The sequence below is a fragment of the Patagioenas fasciata genome, chromosome 12 (genome assembly GCF_037038585.1).
Source record: "Patagioenas fasciata isolate bPatFas1 chromosome 12, bPatFas1.hap1, whole genome shotgun sequence".
NCBI lineage: Eukaryota > Metazoa > Chordata > Aves > Columbiformes > Columbidae > Patagioenas > Patagioenas fasciata.
In genome coordinates, this window is record NC_092531.1 from 15,774,407 (window position 1) to 15,786,984 (window position 12,578).

The 12,578-nt window shown below is 48.5% G+C and overlaps 1 protein-coding gene across 4 annotated transcripts in view; it reads left to right on the forward strand.

Moving 5' to 3' along the window:
- The window catches only part of IGDCC4 (immunoglobulin superfamily DCC subclass member 4), an 88,400-nt gene that overhangs the window by 46,344 nt on the left and 29,478 nt on the right, over positions 1-12,578 (forward strand). For all 4 annotated transcript variants that reach the window (XM_071813967.1, XM_071813968.1, XM_065847533.2 and 1 more), the window contains exon 5: positions 11,065-11,199. In XM_071813967.1, coding sequence (XP_071670068.1) covers positions 11,065-11,199 — 135 coding nt within the window. The remainder of the gene's footprint in view (positions 1-11,064; positions 11,200-12,578) is intronic.

A 12,578-nucleotide genomic window follows, 5' to 3' on the forward strand; every position in this document is an offset into this window, starting at 1 on the left:
TTGTAGCAGCTTGCTGCAGCAGTGTCCCAGGAAATGTATTTTTCAGCCAAATATTTGTATGAAATATGATAACAGGGACAGAGCTCGGAGGCAGCTGAAACACCTTCACGTTTTTTGTTCTGTAGGTGCTTATATTGCAGGTACCAAGGGAGAGCCTGGCTCTGGGTGCTGGGACCTGGGTGGTTCCTGCTCCAGAGGGCTGTAGGAAAATATAGCTATTGCATGGGCTGAGCTTTGGGGATGAAGGGGAAGGTGCTGATGAAGTGAGCAGCGCTCGCAGTTGGCCACCACCTCGCAGAAACAGACGTGCTGTTACCACAAGTGGATTTGCAGTCCCTGCATGTGCGAACGACGTGCTGGATGCTGGCTTGGCTCTCCGCCTGACAGCACGTGCTGGGCTCCCCTCGCAGTTTTGAACATGGGTACCGAGTGATACGGGGACAGGGCAGCTTGGGTTCGGGTCAGTGCTGCTCTGGTCTGACCTCCCTGGGTGCTGGTTCCGTTGGGTGTTGATGGTGAAGGGCAGTGTTAACCAGAGTGAGGTGATGGTCCCACCTAGTCAGGCTCGGTCTTCCTCCAGCAGGAACCTGTGGTGTTGTAGAGGGAGAGTTATTTTAGCAGGGCCTGTTGCAATAGGACCAGGGGGGATGGTTTTAAACTAAAAGGGGAGATTCAGGCCAGACATGAGGAAAAAATTGTTGCCCCTGAGGGTGGTGAGAGCCTGGCCCAGGTTGGCCAGAGAGGTGGTGGGTGAACCATCCCTGGAGCCATCCCAGGCCAGGCTGGACGGGGCTCTGAGCAACCTGAGCTGGTGAAGATGTCCCTGCTCATGGCAGGGGTGGCACTGGGGGAGCTGGGAAGATCCCTTCCAACCCAAGCTATTTTATGATTCTATCTACAGCTGGGTTTGTGGGCATGGGACACTGTTTAACTCTCTGCTGCTGGTGAGCAAGAGGGTCATGGAAATGTGTAGAGAGAGAAAACATGGGGCAGGATAAAGCAGCTGTGTTTTTCCTGTGAGCTGTCAGTTTAACCAGCAAGTGATGCTTCACCTCTGGAGAAGGCAGCATCCCAGTTCCAGCCTGTAATTGTTGTGTCCCTGTTCCTTGTGCCTCTTCTGCGGAGCACAGAGCTCTTGTCCCTTTTCCTTCTCTTCTTGTAGCATCCTGTTTTTCTTTGCTCTCTCGCTTTCCCAGCAGTTAATTGGGGAACTGATCTCCACTTGACATCCCAAAAGCTCAGGCATGAGGACTCTGTGTTTTGGAGCTCCGGTATCCTGTGTGGCAGGTATCTGCTGAAGCTGTTTGCATAATGTATCTGCCGGGTTGTGAAAAATGCTCTTGATCCCCTTCTGTGGCAGAGAATGCTAAGTGAACCGTGGTGAGTGGGAATTCAGAGGATGGCAAGATCAAGGAGGAAATACACTGCATTTCTAGCTTAAAAAATAGATCTTAAAAGCTAGAAGTGACCTTCTGCCTAGCACTGAGCTGTAAACCTTCACTCCATCTCTCTTTTCCTGAGCCTAGTGGTGCCAGTGATTTTAAGCACGCATGGAACAGGATGGAGACCACAGATTTTGGGTGAAACTTGTGAAGGGCTGGTGCAGACATGCGTCAGGCACCCACCCAAACACACAGCTCTCTCCCCGGCTGGAGTTCGTACAGGGCCAGCACACATCACACCGCTCGCATCGCCGGGGGAAAGCTTCTCGTAGCTCAAGTGTCAGCAGCTTCTTCCCGGGAGCCGGAGGGGGAGTTTCAGCTCAGCTGTCTGTGAAGTTCGGTGGGACTGTGATGTGCCACGCTCCTGACAGCTCTAGCAGCCTGCGGTGACAGAGGGTTTGATAGAAAATTCAGAGCCCTCACCTCCCATTAAGCAGAACAGCTAAGCCCGGGGTTGGCACCGAAGTGAGTGGCAAGAGAGGTGTCAAGGATAATAGAGCAGAACAAGGGATGTACAGCTGGGAACAGGTGAGCCCTTGCCAGGTCCTGAGGGGCACCTGGTCTCTCCCACGCGTGCCGTTGGCTGTGCACGATATTTGGAGCTGTCAGGTATGGCCAGGCTCGTGTGTTACAGGCAGCTTTGCCTCTGACTCCTGAAGACCAGGGATGGCAGGATTCACGGACGTTTTGTGATACTCCAGTGTTCTCTATGTGCATCTTGTCTTAATCCAGATCTGCTGAGCTTTTGAGGCTTCCTGAAATCAGAGCTGGTGTTTAGTAAGTCTCTGACTGAAGCAGGGTTTAGGCGGCGGTCTATGTTCAGCTTTCCTCCAAGAGTATTTTGGTGGTGCTGTAACCCTGGGGTGCATTGGCACATCTGCATTGCCCAGATCACACTCGGCCTCTCCTGGAGGTTGTTGAACAGGCCGTGTCTGCACGGTGAGGCTGAAGGGAGCTAAGAATAGAGATTATAATTGGGTCAGCAGCTTGCAACGGCCCGTGGTACAGGAAGGTTGATGTGGTTGGTTTCCTGATGGCACTTGTCAATTATTAATCGTCTGTGTCACAGCAGAGCCTCAGTAGCTCTCTGAGGTCAAGGGCTAGTGGTGCCCTGCGGTGCTTACAACATCTTAACAGCTGGAGAGAAGATGTTGCGAGTGTCCAGAGAAAAACAACAAAGCTCATGGTCCCGTTGCTTTAGATGAGGGACAGACATATGGAGGAAACTTGTCTCTGTCTCAAAGACTCACAGGTATCTACAGGCTGAGGTGCTAAGGAACAAGAATGGGGCAAGTTGGCCCAGATCACAGGGGAGGCTGAGTCAGCGCTGAGCTGTGCTGCTCTGAGCCCTCGCTTGGATATCTCAGATGCCAGGATCACTCAGGATATGGCTGGGAGTTTGCCTTCAGTGACTAAGAGATGTTCTTGCCCTGCTCTGTTTCCAGTGCAGCCAAGGGCCCATGCCACGTGGGTTGTGGATGAGAGCAAGAAGCAGGAAAAGTGAAAAAGGATGGATAAGGAAGTGGTCAGAGCTCTCTGCAGCACTCAGCATCTATGGATATCACTAATGAACTTTTCCTGTGGAAAGCCCAGCTTTCCTTCCAGATTTTTCCTAGAAAAACAGATTTGCATTGTCCTGAGTTAATGCAGATGCATCCATCTGCTTTTCATTCTTCCTTCCAAGTTGGCAGTCGTCGTTTGCTGCCAGACTGTGTTACTGTGGGCTCCCGGCATGTTGTGTGTTCGAAGTTTAGCTTGTGGGAAGCATTCTGTGTACGTGGCATCAGGGAGACCACGCTATGAGGTGGCTTCCCGTAATGTTTCTTTCTTCAAAGCCATGCGTGACAGTGACGTGAATGACCCTCGCTGGCAGATGGAATGGGGCAGAGCACAAGTCCTGGTCACAAAGCAAGCAGGTTGTGTCCTTCTGCACAGCCCAGGGCCTCAACCTGTTCCCTCTCTGCTGTCACTACATGTACGTGAATTGCAAATAGATCTGATGTCGCAAATAAATCTGAATTGCAAATAGATCTGATGAAATACGTGTCAGCCCCTGGGAAACATCAGCCTCTGAGCACAAGGAGGAAGTTCCTGGAGTGAAATGGCTCCGGGCACAGAGACAAGATGAGAGACTGAGCAATGGGGAATTTCGGGGCTTGTGACCTGTGAGCCAGAAGAATCGTCTGTTGACCGTATCTCAGTCTCATTTCTGTGCCAAGAGGTAACAGAGGATCTTTACCTGCCTCACAGCTTTTATTCTTGGAGATTTCTCCTGCATCATCCTGGCAGGTGATTGCTGGCCTAGGAAAGCAACAAAGAGAGCTGGGGTAACGATGGTTAAAATGTGGGGATGTTCCCACTGAATCCCAGAGGCTGGCAGGCTCAGGTCCCCAGGGTCATTTGGTGTTCACTGGTTTGGAGGGGGCATCTCATCTGATCTGGAAGTTTATACCCTGCTGTCCAGAGGGCCTTCCTTCAAGGAGTTTGCATTAAGATTTGTGAAAGTGTGCCAAGAATCATTAAAGGCGTGCTTATCAATAATTATCTCAAATGGTGACATTATCAGTGATGCTCCAACACAGTCCTGTTGGGTCTGTGTCCTCTGTACCCTTGGTTTGAGCTTCCTACCCTGTTCCTCTGAAAATAAGTCCTACCCCGAAAATAAGCTGTAGCATGATTTTTTCAGGATTTTTGAGGATACTCAAAATATAAGCCCTACTCTAAAAATAAGCCATAGTTACAGTTCATAAAATAAGTCGATTTAAATAGTGTCCAGGCAGCTACACATGTACAAAAGTAAGGATCTTTTGGAGCAAAAATTAATATCAACCTGGTCTTATTTTTGGGGAAGCAGGGTATTGCCTCTGCCACGTTCCAGCTTGTGGAGTGCACTTCTTCTGCCTCCCAGAAACTCTTTGCAGTGTATCTGCCAGCTTCTGAGGATTCAGACGCGTGGCCTGAGGTCTCCAGCCCCTGTCAGAAAAGCAGGAGAACCCCAACTCTCCCGAGAAGCAGCAGCGCTCTGTGCAGTGGGGCACCTCCTGTTTATTTTGCCAGACTCCCACTCGGAGCGGTACAAACGGAGGCGCTTCCAAGCACTTGCTGGAGAAGCGAGCCGGAATTCGTCGTGCAGTCTGGCTGGCTCCCGTCCCTCCTGGCGTAATGAAGAGCAGTTCCAAATGCATGTACGCAGAGAGCCAATGTTCGTAGCTTTGCAGGAGGTGGAGTGGTGGGCAAAGCACGCTCCGGCTGCTTTGCAGCAGAAATAAATGTACTCTGGATGTGTAAAACTCCATTCCCTAAAGGAGCAAAGGTTTTTGGGGGTGGGGGAAGAGCCCTCTAAAAATCCAAGGCGATTTCTGGAGCCCTGCCACTGCTCAGCCTCGCTCTGGGCTTCTGGTTACATGTAGTTCAGGGTGTCAGCTTCTGGCTGAGCTGGTACATTAAAGGATTTAATTTCTGAACTGGAATCTGTCAGCTGTATGAAGAAGTGGAGGGGAGTGAAAGAAGGCTGCTTGATGGCCCCTCTGTCTGGACTGGGGTCCCTGTGCTCCCCAGGCGTTCAGACACGAGGCACAGAGCTGGGGAAAATGTTTAACAGGCTGTTAAAGCCAATTCAGAAGCAGTTCCTAGAGCGTTACTCTAGGCATGTAACACGTTCCATGGAGAGACCCCAAAAGCTGTGTCAGGCGCTGGTCTGAGGAGTGTGTCCAGGTAGTAAATGAACACTCCCAGAAGTGTATTTCATCTATTAAATTCTCCATTTTGTCCATATTCTCCAAATATGTGGACATCATGGGAGCAGGTTGCAAGTGTAGGTTGCACCACGTGTTTTGAGATCTGTTTGCTGACTTTGTTGGGAGCTTTGTGATAGTAGTTTGAGATACTAGTGCTGTAGGTGTAGGTTTCTTAATAGCGCTAAGCAAAATATTGAACTTCTGTGTTTTAATCATTTATGCATGTTTTTGTATGCTGCTTTAAAGATGACAAATGATGTGTAGCTGCTCTGCTGCAGCACTAATGTAGTAACTAGGAAGAGAGACTCTGTCCCCATTCCCAAACATGAAGATAAATTATTCCCTGTTCAGCTTTGCAATTAAATGTTTGCATGGACAAATAAATAACTGCTTACAAAATGTTTGGAGGATGTGAGGTAAAAAGATAATACAAAACTGATTTACTGAGCTAATTTATATTATTGGGCAGAAAAAGCCAAACCAAACATGCCAGTGTGATCTCACTTGTGCAATACAAGCGGGTTCCTTTTCAGCCTCCCTTCCAAGATGACTCTTGTGCTGACCTGGGCAGCTGCAGCTGCCTGAAAAGGGAAAAAAGGAGCATTTCTAATGACGAAGGCCATGGGCAGTGGTGCTACCTGATCGCACTGGGACAGTTTTTGCAATGCTGGTGCCCAAGCATGGGCAGTGCTGGAGTTCCTGTTGAGGAACATCTAAAAGCTCCTGCAAGGCTTGTGGAACCAAAGCCTGGTTCTCTGCAGAGGAGTTTTCAGTGCTGACAACCATCAAAGCGGTACCAGATGTTTGGTGAAATCCTGCAACTGAAAGTCATCCCTCCCCAGCCTCAGCGATGGAGGGAAACAGAACGTGGATCCAAACTGCTACAGGGACTGGTATAGCAAAGGTGGAAGAAAAACCCAAAAAAGAAAATGGTAATTTTTGGAAAGGATGAGTAGTTGTAAGAGCTGTTTTGGGAAGAAGAGGAGGTGGTGTTTGACTTGGGATGCTTTGGGGAGGCCTGAATCGTTGAGTATTGGGAGGGCAGCACTTGACATCTCCATCTGCTTCTGAAAAATCACCAGTGCTGGTGCTTTCCTGGCTGCTTAGCTGGTCCTGTTTGCAAAGCTGAGCATTGCAGCTGTGTTCAGGTGAGAACAGTTACAAAAGAAGAATTACTTGTTGCTAACTGTGCTCAGGTTTGTGATCTGACCTTGCTTATTTTGTCCCAAAGCAGATGGGCCAAAGCATTAGGACACAGACACGTGTCCTGCCTAGTTATCTCCTGGCCTGGGTCTAGCCCAGAGGTAACAATAAATTGTAAATCAGTTTCCAGAAAAGTGTAAAGGGAGGAGGAAGGCAGGTGTGGAGGATGTTTTTTCTCCTCTGTGGTTACTGGCAGCTTTCTCTCTGACCAGCCCCGGGAGGTCTGTGAGTTGTCTGAGAAAAGGGAGATTGCTGGGGAGCGAGAGCAGGACATGCTCTGCAACCACAGCGCCTGCTTTTTTTGAAGGTGTGCGTTTTTGCAATGGGCAATTTGCTCCTTTATTGTCTGCAGAATAACAGCAGTGACAGCATTGACTTTCTCTAATGAACGGCTGCTCGGTGCTAGAATCTATTCCCCGAGGAGGCTCGCGGGGATGAATAAGGTTTCATGCTCCTCCTCTAGAGAGAGTGAGAAAGTTCGCAGAACAGAGGATCGTTGCTTGATGGTTGGATATCTCCAAATCTTGAACTGCTGACAGCCAAGAGCTGAATGTGTCAGCATGCAAGTCATGTTTAACCTTCCAGCACTTTCGCTGAAGCTGGATGTTTACAGAGTCAGGAGAGAGGTGTTAGTCCCCATCCAAGAAGTTGTCTTCTTGTCGCTGCAAACGACCATCACAAATTGGCTGAACAAAAAACGTTTTCCTCCTGTTGCACCGCCTGAGTTCTTTGCTGATACTACGTGCTAACAAGAGCAGGGAGGCAGGAGAAGGATGGCTGATGAATTATGGATGCGTTAGATGCAGACCCAAGCTATAAACTCTTGGAGTTTGGAGTCGCTCGTGCATGTTATAACTCAAGCTATAACTTCAAATAAACATTTTGAGCTTTGTCTCAAAGCAGCTCCCCATGGTGCCTCCCTTCACATCCCTGCTTGCAGTTTCTTTTCACGTTGAAATGGTGCAGACTGGATTTCTAGAGGTTGGGCAGCCTGTGTGCTGAGATGTGTCTGGTGTGCTCGCTTGCTGTCCTGAGGTTCCCTGTGCTCTGCTCCCCACCTCTTTTTGGTTTTATACTACACTCGATCATCAGAAATTTGTTGTGTTTCCTCTGTGCCTGCCCACTGCCTGGCCCTGACGCTGAGAAATGCCCCTGAGAGCAACAGTACAAAAAAGTGGAACCCCTGAATTTGCCCAAACTTTCCTTTTTCCTATGGAAAAACACATAAACTGAGAAGTCTGCTGTAGTGAGTTGTTCATAAACAATAAAACCTGGGGGAATATTTTGAAATATTTCTGCAGGTTATCAGTAAGTCTTGTCTCTTGCTCTGTGTCTCCCTGTGCAAACATGAATGTGTGTGCAGGTTGACGAACTGTGCAGAAGAACCTTCATCTCTAATTCCTTCCATGCCCAAAGGATTTCTCTCAGTCCTAGTGCACTGCTCTGAGTCATCCCAGAGCCGTGTTTGGCACACTACAGGTGTTTTTTTCAGTAAAAGAGAGTAAAATTGATCCATCTGATTGAGAAGGGCAAAAAGTCCACAAAGACTGTCAGTGATAGCAAGGTTTGATACGAATCCATGGGTTGCGCCTCGGGCTGTGCAAAGCTTTTTTGTAGAGCAGCTTTGCTACTCGGAGAGACAAAATCAAACTGGGAGAAGGGTGAAAAAATCTCAAAGCTCAAGTTTTAAATGGCAGTGCTGTGAAAGGTTTTAGTGCCACAGAAGGGACAGCACAGGTGCATTCCTGAGCACCCAGGGTGCAGGACGGGCAGCGGGGAGCACATGGGGCTGCCTAGGGTGAGGGTGGTGAAGCATTTTGTCGCTCTTTCCCCAGCCAGGAGAAATGCAGGGTCCCAAGGAAAGGTGAATATATAGGCTGTGGTTTATGGTATTGCTTCTTGGTGGCTCTGTTAAACCAGATCGCAGAGCTGGGCTAAAGGCTCTTGGGGCCATTTCAGAGTGAGGGCATAAAACCCCTCTCCTAGTGCCTGGCAGCTGTCTAGGGACCAAGTGACATCATCTCAGATGTGGGGAAGTGCCTTCATGTGAAGTTTCTTTCACCTGTAAAGTGCCTTTGCCAGCCGGCACTGGGGGATGCGCAGCTGAATTCAACAGATGGGTGTTTAAGTCAGGCTCCAGGAGCTTTTTTCCTTCCCCTGCCCTAAGCCTGGTAGAGAAAGCTGCTCGCAAATCTGGCAGGGAATATATTGCCATCTGTCTGGTGTTCTTTTTTTTTACTCTAAATTTATGTTTTTCCCCTAGCACTGCAGAAAAGGACAGCTTTACACACACAGCCACGTTTCAGCCATGTCCTGCCCAGCAGGTATGCTGGCAGCTGCTGGTGTCAGGTACAGAAGCTCGCTTCTGGGGTGAACTGGAAGTCTGTCCCCGTACATTCCTGCTCCCAGGACCTTAGGTTTTTCCAGCACTGTGGCTGTCCTGTAAAGGCTGCTATAAAAACCTTTTCTTTTGCTTCTGGTGCCTTCTTATGTGTTTCCTTCCAAATCCTGGTTGAAAAGCTCCTTCTCCATGTTCTTCCTCTGATGTTGCCTCATCTCTCGCTGCCGCATTGGGTAAGAGAAAGGGTCGGGGCCTCGCGTTAGCAACGTGCTGAGCAGCCTTTCCCGTCGAGCTGGGTCTCACTGGAGTCCCTGCACTCGGTTGTTTTGCAGGACTAATGATTGCCTGTGGATTTATTTCAGTGCTTTGCTGAACCGGAGCTGGAGTTAAAAGAAAGCTGCTGTTCCAAAGAGCCTTACGTTTCTCTGATCCTTCAGCTTACATGTCTGTTGTGGAAGCTCTTGTGCCTGTTTTTACATTACGTGCGTTTTCTGTCTCAGTAGTCGTCAAGCTAAGCCTTGATGCTGCAGTTAAGAGCGTCCAGGACTTTGATCTGCGTCTCAACAAGGCCCCTGAATCCGTAGTCAGATGTTGTTTCTTCTTGTCCCTGTTCTGTTCCTCACCTTGCTCTGCTGTGGCTGGGGTTGGAGTTCTGGGGGGTCCAGCCCTTGCCCTGGGCAGGGATCACAGATGCTCCTCGGTCTCTGCTTCCATCTGCTGGACATGCACCGGCTCCAGCTCCCTCCTGTTTTCCTTTGATGCCTCCGGGATTTATTTTGCCAGCTCCTTTTAAGTTGTGCTCATGTCATGCTACAGATGGAAATCCCTTCCACGTCTGTGTGGACTGCAAGAAGATTTTGGTGTTGAACCAGCTCTCTTTGGCAAGAGTTCTGTGCTGGAGTAAATGGCAACGAGCCTGGGGATGGGCTGAGCATGGCGCGTTTGGTGCAGCAGTGTGCGGCCTCCTGCCGTGCTGAAACCAAAGCTTCTCTGGTTTATATTCACAAAAAAATCAAGTAAGAATGGGTGTTGCTTGGATGTCACAGGAATGGCCGGTGTGGGTGAGGCCAGAGGTCCAGCCAGTGCAGTGCCATCTCCAAAAGTGACTACAGCAGATGCTAGAGGAAAGCATATAAAAGAAAAACCAAAACCAGCAAGCTGGGCAGGGAGGCAATGTGGTGTTTTCCTTGGACACCTCCCTCAGCATCTGACAGAGATGTGGGAGCATCTCAGGCTGGGGACTGAAGTGAGACCTTTGTATTTAACAGTCCTGGTAAATGTCTCCTTCATGAGCTTGTCTGAACCTCTTGGTTTTTGAACTTTGCAGCATTTTAAGATGGTTTGTATTGTGCAAAAAGGTCTTTGCTTTTATTTGTTTGAGACCTGCTGCTGACAACTTTCTCTGCCAGATCATGGAAGCCCCTGGGGCAGGCCTAAGAATTACTTGTACTACGTGACTCCTCTGCAGTTATCTTTCCCTTCATAAGGACAACAACAGAAGCGTCCCCTGGAGTTAAACATCTCTGGGAGAGCTGGAAGAACAGCATTGCTACTGTTGAGGGTCACGAACAGTCTGGTCGGCTCACGAGCGCTGGGTTGTTTTCATCTGACAACAGAAATTTGGCTGCTGCAAAGGCATTTCCTTAACCTTCCCTTAACCTCTGCTCAGCAGTGGGCAGACGCAGGCAGAAGGTTCATTTCAAGCAAAAAAATCCCCATCCCATTCTCAAGACATTGTGCAACGCAGCCTATAGATCTACCTGCAAACGCTGCTTGGTTTACGTGTTGGCTGTTTGTGCGTGTAGGAGCTGAATAGCGCACTCTCCTCCAGATGTGTCATGACTGATTTAGTCTCTGTGCCTGGACACAGACGCTTCCCCTCTCTTTGTTGCAGTTTACAGGACAGCACCTGGATGTCAGAATGTCCCTAGCCAGGTTACCAGCTTCTTGCTGAGCTGTTATAGCGCCTTGTGTTGCTCTTGCTCTGAGGATAGCCATGCTGTTTCATCTAGTTAACAAACATCCATTTAGGAACAGTTGATAAGGTTGCTAGGTTGAAACTCTACTTATTTTCCATGTGAAAATCTTCATAATTCTTCCTAGGGCCAGCATGATTATAGGAAATATTACAGGAAATCTGCAGGGCACCACTTTGTTCTTTTTTTTTTTTTTCATGAAAATAATGTAGTAATGTAGAAATAAGACACACTTTTCTCTTCCAACTAGGCAGGGGCTTTTACTACACATGAGACTACCGAGGTGCCTGGGCTCTACGTTCTGTGGTTTTCTAAGGACTTGGCAATTCAGAAGGACAGACTCTTCTTTTTATTTCTGGCACTAGGTTCCCAGCCAGCAGGAGGAGATGTCACCATCGTCGCCGCTCCGGAGAACACCACCGTGGTGGCCGGGGAGAGCGTGGTGATGGAGTGCATGGCGGCCGCTGATCCCACCCCCTTCGTCTCCTGGATACGACAGGGTGAGCGTGAGGGACAGAATTAAGCTTTTGTTGTCAAGAGGAGCCTGTGAACAGTTTATTTTAAAAAATACTGTTAAAAGGAGGAAGAATCTGTGGGACAGGAAGTATGCTCGTCACATCAGTACCTAATGACGCAGGTGGCGTCACAGTGTAGGGTGTCCTTGCTGAACTGGAATGACTAATTAAATCTAGAAAGTTACAAAGCACGCTGCTCACTTCATAACTGTTTGACCTGTGAAATATATGAAGTTCTAGTTCCTGGATGCCTTTTGATCTAAATTAGTCATCCTCATTGTTTGAGCTTGAGCAGTGAAGGTCATGAGATGGGGTCGGGTCTGTGCCACTCCTCCAGGGACTCAAAGGTTAGTGGGGGTTCTGTGGAATCTGCCACTGCATTGGAGAAAAAACTTGTATTATCTTGCAGGATTATAAAACCAGATAAGATCTGTTAATCATTGGAGTGGCTGGGAGTGTTGCTGGGAGGTTTTTATTCAAAAATCTTTCTGTGGTCAGATTGATAATGGAAGGATCGAGAAGATGCTTTCGTCTCGTCAGGGGTCTACACATGAGCCAGACTGACATATGTTACCCAGGGCCAATAGCCTATGTCACGAGTAGGGTGCTAGTGGCGCTTCGGAGTGTCACAACCGTCAGACGTGTTTCAGAAGCTCCAACTGAAGGCGTTTTCAGCTCAGGAGTCAAATCTCCCCTAGAAAAGGCTCTTGGCCATTTTCATAAATCCACGTTATGATTTAAGACTCCTCTCCCCTGTAACCATTTATTGTGGTTGGTCTTCAGCCCAGACGTGTCCACAGGCAGTGGTTTTAGTGTATACAAATATTTCCTCTTCCCCACAAAAAAGGAGCAAAAAATCTCAGAGGATACAACTTTGGAAATCAAACCAGCAAGGATTAGATGTTCTGGCAGAACTGTTTCTGGTTTATCCCGTGCACTTTACAATCATGAATACTTGGCTTTCTAGTACTAGATCACTTATTCATTGCTTTAGTGAGAGCTACTGATGCCCTTAGTAGATGTTATTAGAGTTAACTACCATTATGAAAGTTTTGTGGATGGGGGCAAACGGAGGGAAAAGGAAGGAAAGGCTGGTGAAACAGTTCCTTGCATGTTTTATTTTAAAGTGTTTGCTCACTCCCCCTCTGCTTCCTGGTGTGGACTCTTCAGATTAGAAAAGATGGATTAACTGTGCTAGCAATTCTTTGTTGTACCGGTGTGTTTCTTCCCGAGACTTCCTTAAGGAGCAGCCTGGGTTGCTGGACAATTAGTCAAGTGGGTAACACCAAGGACTATACCTCCAGGTACCTCCTGCCCGCCTTGGTGGTGTCAGCAAATTGCCACCATCTGGAGTCAGATTTTCA